This window comes from Hippocampus bargibanti, linkage group LG11, assembly GCF_051943395.1.
Source record: "Hippocampus bargibanti isolate YZ-2025 linkage group LG11, ASM5194339v1, whole genome shotgun sequence".
Taxonomy (NCBI): Eukaryota; Metazoa; Chordata; class Actinopteri; order Syngnathiformes; family Syngnathidae; genus Hippocampus; species Hippocampus bargibanti.
In genome coordinates, this window is record NC_142744.1 from 11,036,708 (window position 1) to 11,055,091 (window position 18,384).

Consider the following 18,384-nt stretch of genomic DNA (forward strand, 5'->3'; position numbering starts at 1 on the left):
CTGAAGCTCAAGAGTTCTCAAGCTGCACCTTGATTTGCAGTCTTAGTTGTACTTTTGTCGTCTTTTCAATTTAATGCTGGCTATAATTACCCAGGATGCTCAATTTTAAAGTACAGTACCGTAATTCACGTTGCTGTGATTTGCATGGTAGATGAAACTGGTGGATTTCTCATTCATATTTGGTAAGTAACTAAGATTTGTTCTTTTTGAAATCGCCATGTTTTTTCATTTGAATTTGGACATTGCTGCGTCATTTACAGTACAAAAAAAATCACGTTAAACTTGGATTCGCTTCCTTCACGTTCCACGAGATTCTGTTTTTAATTTCTCCCCAGACCCGCGTGGGATTTCTCCGGGTCCTCCGGATTCCTCCCAGACTCCAAAAACATGCATGGCAGGCAGATTGACCACTCCAAATTGTCCCTGAGTGTGAGAGCGACTGTTGTACGTCTTTGTGTGCCCTGCGATTGGCTGGCAACCAATTCAGGGTGCCCCCCGCCTCGTGCCCGAGGACAGCTGAGTGATATAGGCTCCAACACACCCCCCGCGACCCTAATGAGGAATAAACGGTACGGAAAATGGATGGATTTGATCATATTATTAGGCCAAACCAAGGTCGTCCGCCAAACTCGCTAGTTTGTAAATATGCCGGCTAGCATACAAAAGAAACATTTCTCTTTCACCTGGATTATTTCCGCAATGCCTGTCTGGCCGATGTGCATGTTTGGTTGTTTGCACGGCGTGGCTGTGACATCCGGGATACTGTGTCCTCAAAGTGATCGCAAATCTACCGTAATCACACAAAATGCAGCGCACACCAATAACATCGAGTGCTGTTTTTTTATTGCGATATAAACTTACTCAGCCGAAGCAAATGGTCATTTAAAACAAGCATATACACGACCCTAAGTAATTACATAATCCGCATCTCAATGATTAATCGTTGAAATAAGAACACGATCGATGATTGAAAAAGTAAAAACAAACATTAGGAAAAAAAAGGCATGGCAGAGACAATACAGAAACATTTCATGCAGGGTGCTGCAAAAGCACTGAATGCTCTTTTATTAACTTGCTGGTGCTTGTGATATTATATTTGATGAATGATACTGTGTTGTGTTTGTATTGAAAGCTTTGGTGCTCCATAAATAGGCTATATGTCTCCGGTATATATGTGACGTGTGTCACAACAGTATTATTGCGTTGTCATAGAGAGAATATCCACAGTGTATCTGGCTAGTTAAGTCTAGATAGCTATTTATCAACAATTTCTAACTTAATAACGTCAGTGCTTTTTATCTCAGCCACCAACTGAGCAGCAAAGGAAATTTAAATCACCAATCCAAGATGAGAACTTTGTTGACCACAGAGACACATATGAGACCAAGAGGACCTGTTTTTTTTTTTCTTTTTTCGTTAGCCTGGCATCAAATGGCCGTAGAGCTGGTCCCTGCCTGCCCAGACCCTTTGGCGAGGCCTTCTTCCTGAGTAAAAGCCTTGGCGGGGGAAGGGCTTGAATGGCGTTGTCTCCTCATAAAGGGGAACACACTGACAATGTGGAAGGTCAGAGAACGGATGACGGTATTGAGGGCATAACTCAGTGTTCCTAAACAACCACGCAAACGCGCATATTCACCTTTTCTTTGTCTCCTGTGGAATAATAGCCTTGGCCAGCATGTTCTTGTAAAGGTCGGATTTAAGATATCTGGGATAAGAGTCCTATGCACACACAGAGCCAACAAGAACGCCCACAAATTATTATTGGCACAAGTTGTTTTTTTCATTCCACTTTTTCAAATGTAGACATTGCTGATAATGCATAATACTGAAAATTCTAAGTGGTGTCCCTCAGATTTCAACTCTGCTTCCCTTGCTATTTATGTTGCAAAACAAGTTGCGCTCGCTCCAAATTTGTCTACTCTATGAATCCTTAAATGTATATTTGCAGAACAGGAATTATGAAGAAATAGGTAGTCATATAATTTTTGTTTGTGTTTATATCTGCTAATATACTGTTCAATCTGACAGCCCAAACCTTCTTCATAAGGAAATAAATGTGCATTTGCGCGTCATCCATGACAAAGCGATGAGGCCGTTGGATTCCCTCCAAAGTGGTCGCCATGGTTTTACTGTCAATGTTCACCCAGCGGGCAGCTCCGGGCGCCAAAAAGTTTCTGTTTTACATTCAAGAACTCAATTAACACTAAAAGCATCAAAATATATTTTTGGGTAAGGGTGTTTAGTGGGGCTGTGTTCTTACTTGTATATTTCTTCCACCTTCTCGTTAATTTTGGAACTTTCTCCGTGTCTTACGTCCTCACAGGCCTGCCAGAAACACAAATTCTCCGCTGGTGAGAGGGAGAGAGAGAAAATAATTGCTCTGCGTGAATGGAAGCAACAGACGATGAGACGCTGGATGTAGTGAATGTTTTACAAGATGCAAAAGAGGGATTGCCACCATCTTCTCTCACCACTAAATTCTTTCTCCAGGTAAATCATGAATTGTCGTCTCCCCATGGTGTCAGTGAGAAGTGCCATGAAGCTGAAGCCCCAACGTTCCACTCGGAGGCGTGTTGGGGTGGGCACGCTACTCGCAGAATCGCAACATCCATTATATTAAATGGCAACATGAACCGTTTGGACGACGGTGAATGTTTGTGTTGTTCTCACATGTCCGCATTCATGATCCAAAGTGAGGTGTCATCAGAGATCCACGGATTACTGGGAAGACAACCCTGCATAATGGGATCGTGGTTCTGGTACTGCTCACTGAATTTTAAAAAACTGCACACACACACACACGGACACCGTGTATTATTGTATTAGTGCTTCAGATCATAAGAGTTAATGGGCTGTAATTCCAACTTGCCCCAGGAAGAATCCATTAGTGGCTCTTCCAGCGAGAGCGCTAACCCTTTCCTATGTGAACGTGCTGTTGTGTATGTGTACTGAAGGAGCAAAGTTCTGACCCTGAGATTGCACATCCATTTGAACACGGCTCACCCGATACGTCCGTGGCGTGCCTTGATATAAACGCACTGCATACCTCTCCAGGCAGATAGAAGACTTGACACGATTTCTTCCGAGGGCCCTTCGACACGTTTCCATCTGTAAACACACACACACACACACACACACACACACACACACACACACACACACACACACACACACACACACACACACACGTGAAGCATGTGAACAAATCTAGTTGTTGCAGATGCGTCATAAAGACTGTGAATATCATGCGCAAAGTTTACCTCTCTTTTGTAGTAATCACTATTCTACACCTGTTGAAGACGGGACACAAGAAATTGGATGACGAACATGTATTTATTATGTCATACTCTAGCTATCAGGCTGGCTGGCTATCTAGCTAGTGAATTAGCTAGCTATTGAATTATCTAGCTAGTGAATTAGCTAGCTAGTTAGCTAACTCTCGCTCTCTACTTCATTGAAACATTGTATCGTTTACTCCGAGTCTAACATTATTTATTGAGTTGTTTATTGGAAATTATTTAGACACTTACTTTGAAACAACGGTAGCAGCAAAATCAGGGGTGGGATGAGAGGGGGGGGGGCATTGAGAGAGATTGACATTACATTTGACAACTACAAAACAGGATGGAGTGCAATGAAGTCTGATGCCTTCACTGACCAGTGTGACTCGTAAATTGCTGTTACTTGGCCTTTCCAGACCCATGTTGAGCACATTATGCACCCCAGGCTGAAAGAAAACAAGTTTCAGCACATTAGTAGTGTGTGTGTGCGTGTGTGTGTGCACGTGCGTGTGCGCACGTGTGTGTGCGTGTGTGTGTGTGTGTGTGTGTGTGTGTGTGTGTGTGTGTGTGTGTGTGTGTGTGTGTGTGTGTGTGTGCGCGCGTGTGTATAGCATCGGTGTGTATGTGTGCGTTCGGACAAAAGTATGCTAGCCAGCACTTTGCACACTGAGCTTTCCGCGTCAATGGCTTGGATTTTTTTTATTCCCAAGTTTCCCTTTCATTTTGCCCGTGCACTCGTTCTTAATTCATAAAGGCAAGACGGGATGGAGTTCCTCCCCTCAAAGGCTTGTCCTCAGCTTCCCTCTTGCATTTTAAGGACAGTCACCATCACCCTCGTGCCTTCGAGCACTTTTTTTTCAATTCTATTAAGATCTTGGGAGGAAAAGAGTATGACAAGTGTAGAGCCATCATATATTGCATAATGTAATTTAAATTATGACCCTCACCCGAGCCCCCAGCTCACACTCTTCATTTTCCTCTGTGTTTCCTCCACAGCTGTCAGCCGAAGCTTTTACCAAATGGGTTGAATATTTCATGTAAGAGGCAGAATGGCTGGAAGCTGAACATTCGAGCGTCCTTTGACTTTATATAAGGTAGGAATACAGTGAACCATCGATGAGAAGGTTTCTTCAGCCGTCATCTGTACTTTTTGAACGGCTGTACGACTGAGAGCTTACACAGACATACAGTGAACCCTCGTTTATTGCGGGTAAATAGCCTGCGATAGGTGAAATCCACAAAGTACAATGTAGTCAGATTTTTTTTAAATTCTATTTTACAATGCAAAACTGTACATATTGCAGAATGAAACAAAAAAGAAAACATTTTTTAATCGTTTTAAGAACGGTGTTGTAAAACAGTATTTTGCTGCTGCGCCTATTCGTCCTGACTCCGCTACGCTGTAGCGTCTTTTTCTACTGAAGGAGTCTTTCTCCGAGAGAAGAACATTATTATCGGTAGTTGTTGGCACTCTTTCTTTATTTGTCTTTCTTTTTTTTTGAGAATAGAGAACAGCTCATGGAGCAGAATTCTGCTTTGTTTGCAGTGTTGTTTGCAGTGTTTTCTTTTACTTTGTTAGTTTGCACATTTGCATGCCATTAATAAAATAAATAAATATGTTTTTTTTCCCTGAAAAAAAGTCTGCGATGCACTGAACCCGCGATAAGTGACCCACAAAGTAGCGAGGGATCACTGTATTCATGTATTTATTTTTATACACATTTGCACATTTATTTATTCATTCCTTTATTTATATATGTATTTACTTGCATATTTATTTGTTTGTATATAGTTATGTATTTATTATTTATTGATTTATTTATTCATTTTTGTATTTACTTATTTATGTATTCATTTGTTTGTTTTTGGTTTGTTTATTAGTTGTTTTTTTTTTTTTTTTTTTTTTTTTAACTGTCAATAGAATCCTACATTTTCAATTCCAATTCTACTTATGGGACGGATTGGAGACTTCATTAACTTAACTTAACATTTAGCCTTTAAAAAACTGTAAAAACAAAAAAAAGATAAAATATTTGATGGGACTACTTGTGTATCGCTAAATACACTTGCATATCCCCAAACATTTAGGTAATGATGTATAAAGTGTTAAAACATAGCATATGATTCACTAGCATAACACGCTAACATAGCAGAGTCCGTCTTAGAGTGAAAACCCTACCGGTGGTCTGTTGATGAGCCAGTAGGCCTGCTCCTGACAATCCAAAACAATACGGTCCGCCTTCCGCCTCTGTTTGGATGCCCTGCATGACAAATCGACTTGGAGGTTCTGGCCAGGCGTGCGTGTGTGCGTGGGTGTGCATGTTAGCATATGTGTTTGTACCTGAGTTGCTCTCTGGCTTGCATCACCACAAAATCCCAGGTATGGTTGATCCTCTTGTGCAACAGACTGTACCGCTCCTGAAAAGGCAAAGCCAATCACCAAATGTCTGACAATAATCATCAACTAACCAAGTCGTATGTCTTACCTTTTCATATTCCATCAACTCTCCTTGTTTTCTAATGTTCTTTTTCGCCAAGTAGATTGCTGACAGAGTCAATGAAACAGCATAAAAACAATCATGAGTGGTTGATGAATGTAAAATTTAAAGCTGGGAGACCTCTACGTCCCACCCACAACGACGCAGACGCCCCATTACGCTGAATTCTACTGCTCTAGCAAAAGAAAGAAAACAGCACACAGTTGGACTTTTTACATTCTGTTTTGGTTTGGCTTACACTCTAAAATTAAGCCTAGTAACATCTTTTCGAACAAAATTTCAATTTTTACTCACCGTAGTCGAGCTCAGAAGCAGGCCATCGAGCACTGGTCCAGAAGTAAGGAGTCTGAAAAAGACACCCTTTCCAAGTCAGTCCTCACTGGAGGTGACATTCATCCAAATGAATCCATGTTGTTGAAGGAATGAGAAATAAAACATACCTGGAAACGGTAGGGTGATTCATCAGGGCGTAGCACTAGCAACCGCGGCTCCTTGAGAGGGTAAATGTAGCCAAACCTCACCAGCATGCCACCGAGATGCAGAGCCTCTGGAGGAGTCACTTTAGGCATTAATACCTCAGATGATTTGTATTATCGTATGCACTTGATAAAAGAATCGGTGCAGGAGATCAACCAATTCTTCAAGAATGAGCAGATTTCTTCGACCGTGTGGAAAACATTGGGCTCAATTTACGTGCTCAGTGGGATTCCACCATAACGTGAAGTCTAACTGAGCATGTGGGCAGCATCCTTTGGTAATTTTGTATCTTTATCAGAATCAGCTTTATTGGCCAAGTATGTAGAACACACAAGAAAAGTGTCTCCGGTGGAACACGCTGCACTAGTATCATCATCAAAAAATTGCAAAGAGGCACGCTACAGTTATATTTGGGTTAATGTTTCGAGAGTTAATGACTTGGAAGAAGAAGCTGTCTAAATGTCTGCTGGATTTGGTGGTAGCGCCTGCCTGAGGGGAGTCGCTGGAAAAGGTGGTGGGCAGGGTGCATGGGGTCCAGTAGGGTTTGGATCAAATCCAGCAAAATCGCCTTCCATCACCTGCACTGCAACTTAGTCCTGGTTTTACGTAGTCTACAGTCCAGTCTACTTTCTCTTACCAAATTGTCAGATGCACCGGGGGTGTTTTTTATCCCTTGAACGCTGCTCATTTTAATCGATTCATCCATACACACATTTTCCATTGGGCTTCTCCTTATTACGATTGCAGATAAACTGTCCCTGTTCCAGTTGATGTAGGCAAGTCAGTCGCCATGTTCATTACAGTGAATATTTAAACAATGGACTGTTCAGAGTCCTAAATTAACCTTCCTTGTGTTTCGGGGATGTGAGAGGAAGCCGGAATACCCTAAGAAAACCCACTCAACCGTACACATGGCAATTTCCAAACAAGGAAAGCTGGACGTTTAGAGCCAATGACCTCAGGACTGTGGTACTGTGGACAACCTGCTTTAACAGACAACCTCCTATAATTGTTTGGTATTTGTACTCCATTCTTACTATGACTACTACTAAAAATAATAAGAACCTATGCAGCGTAATTTAATCAGTCCCTGATGTATTCCCCCACTACAACAACCAATGCACCACATTTCTTTCCAGCCTCTAATTGAGTTGAGCAACCATAAAGACTCCCCAAGGTTGCAAATCGCCACATGGGATCTGAATCAAGTCAGGTCACCCCGTGAGTTCATCAAACTTGTAATCTCTGGAGTACGCATTCTCGCTTATTGGAAACAACAACCTCACAACACACAAAAGAGACTTCTCTCACTCACGATACGAACGCTGTATCCAGGCAACGCACACAAGAACGCATCGACAGGACAAAACACCAGGCCTATCTAATTTGTTATTTTACTTTTAAATAAGACTGCCTGTAGGCTACGGCTTGCCAAAATAAGGCGTTTAAATTACAGTATATCAGACATGGCACAAAACAGCGAATAGGTGAGTTTTCCCCCTCGGTAAATATCTAAGTATAGGTTGCCAATCATTTTTTTCATATATAAAATATAAATTATGGAAAAAATATTCAAATGTTTGTGAACTAAATATAATAAAAATGATCTCATAACAAAAATGTAAACGATACAAAAGAAATATGAAAACAAAAAAGGTTTTCCTTCTGAATCTTTTTTAATGACGATTTGCATATGCCACAAAACTAAGGGTATTTACCAGCTAACATTATTTTAAGATATACAGTAGATCAGTGAAAAGTAGAAATTGCTTTGAAATAATTGTGAAAATATCATCAGGTTTACCCCCAGCACCTGAAACTTTGCCTGAAAGCTTTGCACATTTCCCCACTCATTCTGAATGCCTATCTGTGAATATGAATCCAAGGTTCTCCTCACCTTCCTCGCCTATGTTGTATTTGTGGATGAGCCACTCGATGATGTCACGGCCTGACGGGACGGAAAGAAAAAAAGGGAATAAGAGGACAAACCGCCTCGCCTGCTTTTTGCAAAGCACAGATCTCCAAAATTCATGGCTGCATTATGAATGAGCATCGGGACAAACATGCTGCAGCCTGCATTTTGAAGCATACGTATGCACGCACACCTGTCATGGCGTGTGGGATGACCGTTATAAGGAGTCTCTGGTTCCTCATCTTCACGCCCATATCTGGGTCCTGCATGGCCACAATTACCTTCTCCATCTGGAAGTCAAACACACCAAAGCAGGTTTTTATTTGTCCTGGGGTCACACTGGGTGATATTCAAGATCATCCCGAGGGTCATGAACATCACTCCTAAAATACAATGCGGTCCCATACGGCAATTGGATCAAGACTTTAAGTGCAGAAGAAAGCAAATATCCATTAGACAACTTTTGAGCAGAGCAGTAACATATCCTGTTTACTTTTTATCCATCTTGACAGGGTCCTGATGATGATGTTATAAAATTGACATTTATCGCAATCAATCACAGTGGATGTATGAAACGGAATTACCGGCCATACACATCGGTGATCGCTGCAGGCTCTCCACAACAAACATTAAAATGGTGGCATTCATTCTGTTCACCGAATGATTTTCATCCATGAAGCATTAGTTGATGCCATCTGGTGACCTCCTCAGACCTCAGTGCATGGGCTTAAATCATCAGATTCAAATACTCTGAGCAAAAGCTGATATTTCTTTCTGAACTTACTCTTGGTATGCACAATTTATATTTGAATGATTCATTTCACTGTATAGTTTGGTGCTATTTTATGCATGGTGTATGGCTTATCGAACAGCATTGTTTTCACCTTTTTGCAGCAAAACCCAATGACTGTTCCAATAACCATTACCTCCCAGCGAAGTGCCTTTTTTCAATGTGTCAAAACATACTTTCCTTTTTTTAAAACAACAACCACATTTCTTTGTATGGTTTCCTATTAACTTCTTTTATAATACAAATGAGTATGTACTTTCAAAACAAAACTTTTTTAATACCTTAATTGAACTGGAATGTTTAAAATCACATTAAATCAAAATAATTGAATTTATTTAACTCAACATCATTTCTATATTATTCTACAATGTTTTGTTCTTGTGCATCTGGACATGGTCCTTGAGAGCTTTGAAAGGCGCTTATAAATAAAAGTTATTACACTATTATTATTATTACTGTGCACTGATTTTTCAGGTGATATTTAAGAGAACTCTTGACGACACTTCCTGCGAGAAGACAATAAATCATGAAATATTCCCCCAAAAAATTAATCATTCGTACCTTTTGAAAGCATGCCATTTGTTCCCTGTGGCAGCCTCCTCGAGCCAGGGTGCTGATGGTCATCTTGCGTGCTCTTTAGGGTAGCTCCACTTAGTCCATGTGACGGCATCAAGTGCGAGAGAGTTAAGTGAATGCGGCGCGAACGCGCGGAGAAGCGCGCACTCCCTCCTCTTCGCCATCATACCCACCCCAGTGGCCATAAAAGCGGATTAGAGGATGCCGGCAAAGTGATTTGAATGTGAAGTGTTCGATACATGCGAGGGAGAAAGCAACGGTACGTGTTTTAATGTGGTATCTGTTTTTTTCGGCTACCTAACACAACCCTGCAAAAATAAACAAACCAATAAATATTTGTTTTTTTTATTAAAACCCCCAATCAGTCAGTGCTAATACATTTAATATTCTAATTTATTTTGGCGTCATTTGTATTCGTATTTATAATCATTCTAAACACAAAACACTTTCACTGTATGTACTGTACAGTATTTCAATTTCGTGCTCATAACCCGTTAGCGACTCTTTTGTCCCACAGGCGTTTCCGTCGAGTACCAGGATGTTGTTTCGGCAATGTTAGGAGGCCGTTCACTCGACTCATCAGTCATATAATCTGTATTGTGAGTTGCACTTGAGGCAAGTTACTATTCTAATTATCTTTGTATATATTTAACTGCTCTATTTATAATTAATGCGCGAGTTGTTTCTGTGTCATGTTCAATATTGACGTTAGCTTGATTTGCTAAGATTAGCCGGAGCAGGATGATCGTCTCTCTGGGACGCACTTAGAAAGTGTTAGGATCACATGAAGTTTAAAAGAAATAGTTGAATTTGAGCATCTTATTTCTTAATTCGTCATATTGAGAAAAATATTTTATTCAATGGTGCTTCCTGGATTTTAGATTGTTTTTGCAGTTAATCCCCAATGTCACTCAGTACATGATTGACACCTCTGACTTGAAATCGCAACACAATTGCCTGATCTCAAGTTACAAGATAAGCACACGTTGACAATGATAATTCTTAAATATCAACTAGCTGCTATGCTGTGTATGGAAATAGCACAGATAACAAAACTACATACTGGTTCTTTTGACTGAAGTGAAAAGTTTGTAAACGTCAATATGTGGGTTAATCAGGTAGAGATGGGGGACATACGTCAGTCCTTGTTGCCTCGTGATGTGCTGAGTGCCGCCAAGGAGCTGCTGTACCACTTGGACATCTACATCAGTAACCTGGTGCAATCGGGGAGGCAACCTCCTCAAGTGGACACCAAGACCTTAGAGCTGGTTGAGGAATTCATTCTGCACGCACCAAAGGATAGAAGCGCACTGACCAGGGTATGGCACGAGGGCAAAAACGGTACGCACACCACGTTGGTGTGAAAACAGGAATGCTGATTCTCGTCTTATTTTCTCTCAGAGAATGAGTGCACTTCAAGAGCTTCAACTTCTGGAGATCATGTGTAGCTGTTTCCAGGAGCAAAGCCGTGATACTGTACGTCAGCTCATGTTCTCCGCCCTCTTCAGCCTCCAAGGGAACCAGGCAGACGATAGCCGCATGGGACTGCTAGGCAAGCTGGTCTCCATGGCTGTTGCTGTCGGCAGAGTTCCCATCTTAGAATGCGCCGCCTTCTGGCTGCAGGTCAGCATTTTAAAACAATCAGCTGAGACTCTTAGCATATTTTTTTCTGACTGGCGCATCTCTGTCTCTTGTGTTTGTTTGCCAGAGGACCCATCGGGCCTACTGCGTGCGCCTGGCACAGGTGCTGGTGGATGACTACTGCAGCATGATGCCAGGTTCCGTGCCCACCCTTCAGAATATCCACAGTGCCAGTCCGCGCTTCTGCTGCCAGTTCATCACTGCAGTTACCACCCGCTATGACTTCACGTCAGGTTCGGACATGGAAAAATGGTTTACAAAATGTCAGAATATTTCCTGTTGCAGGGGTAAAAACAATGCAAATCCCAAATTTGGGTTTAATTTAAAAGATGAGAGCGTATTGGAATGAATCTTTCCACTTTTAATGTATCATGATATGCTTCCAGATACGTATCGACCCTGAGAATTTAATCTCAAATCCCTCTTTTAAACTACGCTGATTTAAATGTTGTTTTTTTGTCCTTCAGAGGAGCTTATCCCTCCTCTGGAACTCCTCCAGATGATTGTGTCATGGATCCAAGACGACCCCCGCATTGTTCTGGTCACCTTCCTGAACACGGCCTTATCGGGCAGCCAACCAGTCAGCTCGCTTGATCTTACGCCTCTTGGTGGGCTGGTGCGCTGGTGCGTCAAAGCCCCGCTGGGATACAGGAGGGACAAAAAGCAGGCGTCTGTACACTGCAGCCCACAGAATGAGCAGGAAGTATCGGGACTTTTCTCAGCACTCCATCTGAGTGTCCTTCAGGTCAGTATCTTCTCATTTGTCATGTGTACGTACGTACATGCCTGATGTATTTAATTATTTCTTTATTGATTTTTTTTATTTATCTCTTTATTAGTTTATTTACCTCTTTATTTTTTTATCTCTCTATTTATTTATATATTAATAAATTTATTTGTGTATTTATATATTTGTTTATCAGTTTATTTGTTCATTTATGTTTATCTATTTATATATATCAGTTTATTTCTTTTTCTGTTTATTTGTTTGTCTATGTATTTATATATTAATGAATGTGTTTTATTTATCTATCAATTTATTTATTGAAGGTCTTCATGCTCCTGCCAAACCTCCTCAACGAGAAAGGCATTTTCGGTCGTCTGGCGCTCCTGCAAATGGACTCTTTGGCCTCGCTGACCTCCGACCTTTCTCGCCAATTGGACCAGGCCGACAAACACACGGAAATCTCAACCTCGGACATCCATGTGCTCACGCAGCTGGCTCTGGATAGGCTGGCTCAGGCCCTGCAAGTCGGCATGGCCAATGGAGCTTTGCTCTGCTCCAGAGGTGCGTGCACGTGTCCGTCATCAGAGCTAAATGAAGATTCAGTTTATTGCCGAAAGTCTCCTACGGAGTGCACCTTATGTTCGTAGCCATCAAACGAACATGTACCGTATTTTACGGTTTATAAGACGCACCCAGAAGCTGTCATTTTCATCAAAAGATGATACTGCGCCTTATATGCCGATGCGCCTTATGTGATGTCATATTGAGCCACAACAGGTCTTGCAACTACTGTCAGCAGCCACCGACTCCATTTACCACCCTGTAAAAGAAGTCGTGTGGCACCTCTACTCTACTGTAGCGGCTTATCATGGGGTGTGCCTAATATTTGGAAGACTTTTATATATTTATATACAGTAAAGTCTCGTTATATCGATATCGGATATATCGATAGTCCCGGTTATATCGATACTATTTCTATGCACGCACTGACAAAATTACATGCAAACAGGGTCGGATATATCGATAGTCCCGGTTATATCGATATTTTTTCGGACTCCCTTGAATATCGATATAACGAGACTTTACTGTATTATATTTGGAAAACTTTTCATTCATTGAAGGTGCCCCTAATAGTCCGGTGCGCCTTATATATGGAAAAAAAGTTTCAACATACACCATTCATTTGGGGTGCGCTTCGTACTGCAGTGCGCCTTATACACCGGAAAATATGGTACTTGATGGTGAAAACGTTTTCACATGTTTCTGATGTGCTCTTGTCTTGTTCTCACAGAGGACCTGAGAGCCATCTGTTCACGCCTGCCACACAACAAGTAAGAAAAGCGAAATTTTTGTAAATCACAGTCCTGTATTCTCATTCTGCCAAAATTTCATCTCAACAATTCTCACGTGGGGTAAAAATAAATAAATAAATAAACGTTGAATAAACGTTAAAATAAAACATGAACTGTATTTTTTTTTATTTGTCAGGATTTCCATTTCATGTTTCTGTGATCAAAATTCAAATCAATATTTTGTAATTTATAAAATAATATATAAATAGAATATAGTATATACATTATTATAAAATTTTGTTGATGAAATATTGTACTGGTAATTAGGACCCCCCTCCTCAATAAATTTACATGACGAGTAAAAAAAAAAAAAATCTACGAACAAATGGCCTCCCACTCATCAGAATTTTTTTAACCTCAGTGGGAATTTTCGAACCCAATTTTCGTACCACCACGCAATATCCATCACGGATTTATAAACAAAATAACAATTTGAAGTCTATCACAAATAATGTTGCCACTAATAATTTGCCAGTAATCACATACTTGTATGTTTGATTCTACAGTTTGCTCCAGCTGGTGTTGTCCGGCCCGGTGATATACTACAACAACATCCACACCCCCCCTTTGGCTTTCAGCCCCCACGCCTCCCGCTCTCCAATTGCCTCGCACCCCATCCACCCGGCGCACGGAGCTCACACGCCTCTGACCGCCCATCCCTCGCCGCATCCCCCCTCCCATCCCCAGTACCCAACGCAGCCCTTCATGACCGGAATACCATTTCCATTTCGACCGAGCCATTGAAGAAAAAAACAAAACAAAGAAAAACTGTGAGTTAAACTCATTCCTGTGTGTGTGTGCGTGCGTGCGTGCGTGTGTGTGTGTGTGTGTGTGTGTGTGTGTGTGTGTGTGTGTGTGTGTGTGTGTGTGTGTGTGTGTGTGTGTGTGTGTGTGTGCGCGTGCGTGCGTGGGTGTCGGAATGCACTGTATTATAATGTCAAATAAGGCTAATGCTAACATGTTTGTTCAATAAATATTTTTGTATTTTCCCCTTAGTCCACTTTAGCTGTTGTGCTTGACCCCCGCCACTAGTGGTCACTGTTGTTTCATTTCGAGCAGTAACACGACCTCTTGTTCTCCAGAAATGGAGACGAAACAGGCACGACAAATGCATTAGGTCAGTGGTTCTTAACCTTTTTAGTTGTTTGCACCACATTCAATTCACCAACCAGGTCTTGTGCCCCCTTCTATGATTTAATGAAAAGCAATATTGATATCATCATCCTAATGTGTAAGTAACAAAACCATCATGTGTTTAATTTTTCCATTTACAAAACTGACAACAAAATAATGCATTGCAGTATTCCAAAAAATACACACAAAAATATTATGTCCCGTATTTTCCGGTGTAAAAGGCGCACCCAAAAGCCTTGATTTCCTTCAAAAGATGACCCTGCGCCTTATATGCAGGTGCGCCTTATATGTGAAGTAATATTGAGTCGCAACAGGTCTTGCAACTACTGTCAGCAGCTACCGACTCCATTTCCCCCTGTCATGCGTAACCCCGGCCTCTACTGTAGTGCCTTATACTGTAGTGTGCCTTATATTTGGAAAACGTTGATATATTTATTTATTATTCGCATGTGGCTGCCGCTGCTCACCCTCAGGAAGAATATCCTGTGACTGTAACGTGTCCTTGAGAGTTTTGAAAGGCGCTTATAAATGAAATGTATTATTATTATTGGAAAACCTTTTTCATTCATTGAAGGTGCGCCTTATAGTTTCGTGCGCCTTATGTATGGAAAAAGTTTGAAAATACACAATTCATTGTTGCTGCGCCTTATACTCCGGTGTGCCTTATACACTGGAAAATACGGTATATTAAGTAATTGTTATAATAATCATTGGTTTACTTTACAGCTTTATGTAATGCCAATTAGCAATGACTTCTTGATTCCAGAAATGTTCATTTTTATCAGTTACCATTATCCCCGAAAAAATGTCAATTTCCCCGGAGTATCCTCGCTCACCCTGTTAAGAACCACTGCATTAGGTAATGCAGTTTGCTCGTCTTTGTTTTATACATTTTGTGTGTTTAATTATGCAAATATTCAAAATTTGCCGTGTAGGTTTTTAAAATCCATTCAATAACTCTAAACCGCAAATTCGCCCAAAAGTTCACAACGGCTTTTCTTCTCGTCTCCGTAAACAAATCGAGCGACACAAACTACAAACCCACTGACTCACAAGTGAGACAGAGTGGTTATTTATTAATTAATTTGGATATTTATTTTTAAAAGTAGAAAGGGTCAAAGTCCTTTACTAGGTCAAAACATAAGCTATTTATTTGCTATGTAGCTGGCTACCTATCTATCTTGCTAGCTAGCTATTAGCTATCTATTAGCTAGCTAGCTTTCTATCTAGTGTCCTTGAGAGTTTTGAAAGGCGCTTAGAAATAAAATGTATTATTATTATTATTATTATTATTATTATTATTATTATTATTATTTGTGTTACATTCGGATTGAGTGAATGCTGGCGTGTGTGGCTGCCGCGACTCACATACAGAAAAACTTGTGACTGTAAAGTGACCTTGAGAGTTTTGAAAGGCGCTTATAAATGAAATGTATTATTATTATTATTATTATTATTATTAATATTAAGCGGCAGCAATCCAGCCGCTCATCAATGGGACATATTGCATAACTCAAAAGATGACAAGTATGTTGGCGCTGTGCCTAGTACATACGTCCAGCCTCTGTTTTGAGACAGATAGCTAATCATTAACCTTCAGCGCACCCAGAAAAGATGACCAAACCCCCTAGCATACCCCCCTCACACCCTGGAGAGTTGCATCAGCCGTTGTCGCGCTTCAAAGCCAATGACGTGCTGTGCCGCTGACTTCCACGCATGACAATACAAATGGTGTCTTGAACTGTTTTCCTCCCCTCACTGACAGCGCAGATGATTAGCATTGCGTAAACTTCAAGTAACACCACTCATACGCATATATGTACCTTAGTATATATATTTACGTCCATATATGCGTCATTTCTGATGTTGTTAACTCCTTCACTGCCAGACATGTGGAAAAATGTGTCCACACAGGGTTTTTGTCATTGTCTCACAAATTCCAGGACCCACAGAATATTGAGTTATCCGATTATATTAACATTCAATGCAGCATAAGAAACCTTAGAATCTCTTTGTTCATCAGGAAAAAGAATTAATTCCTAAATTAAATGGGTCTGGAGTTATATGAGCTTGAAATGCGGGCGGCTGTCCAAAATACGAAGCAATACATATTGGTTTATATAGCGCTTTAAAGGACAACCGACGCCTCCGGACAAGTTGTGTCCATAATTTGTAAATTCGCTTCAAATGACTTCTACTGAGCGTATTTTACAAACATTCCACCGCATATCAGAATCAGAATCAGAATCAGAATCATCTTTATTGCCAAGTATGTAGAACACACAAGGAATTTGTTTCCGGTAGAACACGCTGCACTAGTATCGTTGTCAAAAAAAAACTGCTAAGTGGCACTATACAGTTCCATTTTGGCTACTGTTGAAAGTGTTCAAAGAGTTAATGGCTTGGGGGAAGAAGCTGTTTAAATGTCTGCTGGATTTGGTGCGCATGGATCGGTAGCGCCTGCCTGAGGGGAGTAGCTGGAAAAGGTGGTGGGCAGGGTGCGGAGGGTCCAGTAGGATTTTCCGCGCCCTAGTTTGGATTCTTGCAGTGTGCAAGTCCTCGAGAGTGGGTAGGGCGGTGCCAATGATTTTTTTCCGCCGTCCTAACTGTCCGTTGAAGTCGGATTTTGTCCATTTTTGTGGCGGCCCTGAACCAAACGGTAATGGAAGAACACAGGATGGATTCGATGACAGCTATATATAGCTATATTTTATGTTTTAAGACTTGCGCTGAATATTCCGGAAGTCTTGTTTTTGAGTTGGTGACGAGTCCTCACATCACGTCACTGAAGGAACGCCCCTGACCGAAATAGGACACATTGTAGTTGTCCTTTCATTCACGTCAATGCATTTTGCGGTACTTTGTTTGGTCTGAAAACTTTGTGTTGATCCGTGTTGATGGCGAAATTAGAAGGAAAACACATAAATAACGCAATGGTGAATCGGTGTGTTGCACCGAGCATCTATTTGATATTCGCTGACAAAGATTATCAGGAATTAATCAGCCCGTTTCCACGGACTTTGTCGCCATCTTCTGCCTCTTTTGGGTGCTACATTCCCCCTCCCGCTCCTCAAAATGACAGGGAATAAATTGTTTAATCGATTGCAAACATGTATGCTTTCCTCTTCAGAACTATTCGAATCATATTCATAACTGGATGAGTAACAAGAAAACATCTTCTCCGAATCTGAAGCCATTGTTTTGATTCTCGAGCAAGGCAAGACGTCTTGGCGTGACACCACGAACAAGGGGGCGGGACCTTCTGAATCTGGCCACTTCCGGTTTCAAATTGAAGTACTTTTTAGAAACTTTAAGTCATTTTTATTGGTGTTTTGCATTTGACTAAAAATATCATACTGCGTGTTTTGGGTATTTTAGATGCTATAAAACGTTTTTCTTATGTCAGTTAGGAAACAAAAAAAGTGATGTCGGTTGTCATTTAACAACAGCTGAAACTGGAAAAAAGCGCTAACATAGAAAAAAAATAAATGCTGCCCCCTTGTGGAAAGGAAAACACTGCCAGAGGCCATGTGGCCAGCGCTTTATCGCCACCCAAACAATAAAAAAAACAAAACCCAAACAAATTCGGGAATGGCGCTTTATGTCATATTTTCAATTCCCGAATAAATTTGGGAAAGGCAGCGAATGAGTTAATTCTGTTGTATTTAAAATAGCAGACAAAAAAAATATTTCTTTTATGACATCAATTTAAACGAGTGTACAGATTCATTTCAGAAGACCAATCCCAAAATTCTGAAAAATAATTTTGATGATGTCATTATTCAAGTGTGATGACCTGGGGGAATTTCAGGTTTCATTAGCGCTAAACTGTAATCACCCCAATGCATATCAGTCTGGTTCGGGAAGTGAATTAACTCGACAAGTTTCGTTTTTGTGTCAATTTTTGATTATCGTAACGTGTCGCTCGAATTTAAGAATCAACTTGTTGAGTAACAGAAGGGGTCCCACCCCGTCACTTCAAATAGTCAGTCACTT

The 18,384-nt window shown here is 40.9% G+C and overlaps 2 protein-coding genes across 3 annotated transcripts; one reads left to right on the top strand and one right to left on the bottom strand.

Annotated features, from left to right (window-relative positions):
* Window positions 1-832: 832 nt before the first annotated feature.
* Window positions 833-9,647, bottom strand: rgs11 (regulator of G protein signaling 11). Of its 2 annotated transcripts, none has more exons than XM_089007645.1 (17): window positions 9,520-9,647; window positions 8,362-8,458; window positions 8,154-8,204; window positions 6,220-6,326; window positions 6,074-6,125; window positions 5,768-5,826; window positions 5,623-5,699; window positions 5,461-5,542; window positions 3,659-3,727; window positions 3,261-3,284; window positions 3,047-3,108; window positions 2,671-2,721; window positions 2,472-2,587; window positions 2,261-2,348; window positions 2,036-2,174; window positions 1,637-1,719; window positions 833-1,548 (listed from the first exon to the last, which is right to left on the bottom strand). In XM_089007645.1, exons 1-17 carry the CDS (start codon window positions 9,580-9,582, stop codon window positions 1,428-1,430), a joined length of 1,341 nt encoding a protein of 446 aa, XP_088863771.1. In that variant the 5' UTR covers window positions 9,583-9,647; the 3' UTR covers window positions 833-1,427. The 2 variants fall into 2 exon arrangements, with proteins under 2 accessions (XP_088863771.1, XP_088863770.1); XM_089007644.1 differs by having other exon boundaries at window positions 2,671-2,784.
* Window positions 9,648-10,074: 427 nt separating this feature from the next.
* On the top strand, window positions 10,075-14,249 carry ints15 (integrator complex subunit 15). The gene is made up of 8 exons (XM_089007646.1): window positions 10,075-10,149; window positions 10,657-10,853; window positions 10,936-11,157; window positions 11,243-11,408; window positions 11,643-11,920; window positions 12,226-12,463; window positions 13,194-13,233; window positions 13,761-14,249. Exons 2-8 carry the CDS (start codon window positions 10,659-10,661, stop codon window positions 13,996-13,998), a joined length of 1,377 nt encoding a protein of 458 aa, XP_088863772.1. The 5' UTR covers window positions 10,075-10,149; window positions 10,657-10,658; the 3' UTR covers window positions 13,999-14,249.
* The last annotated feature ends 4,135 nt before the right edge of the window (window positions 14,250-18,384 follow it).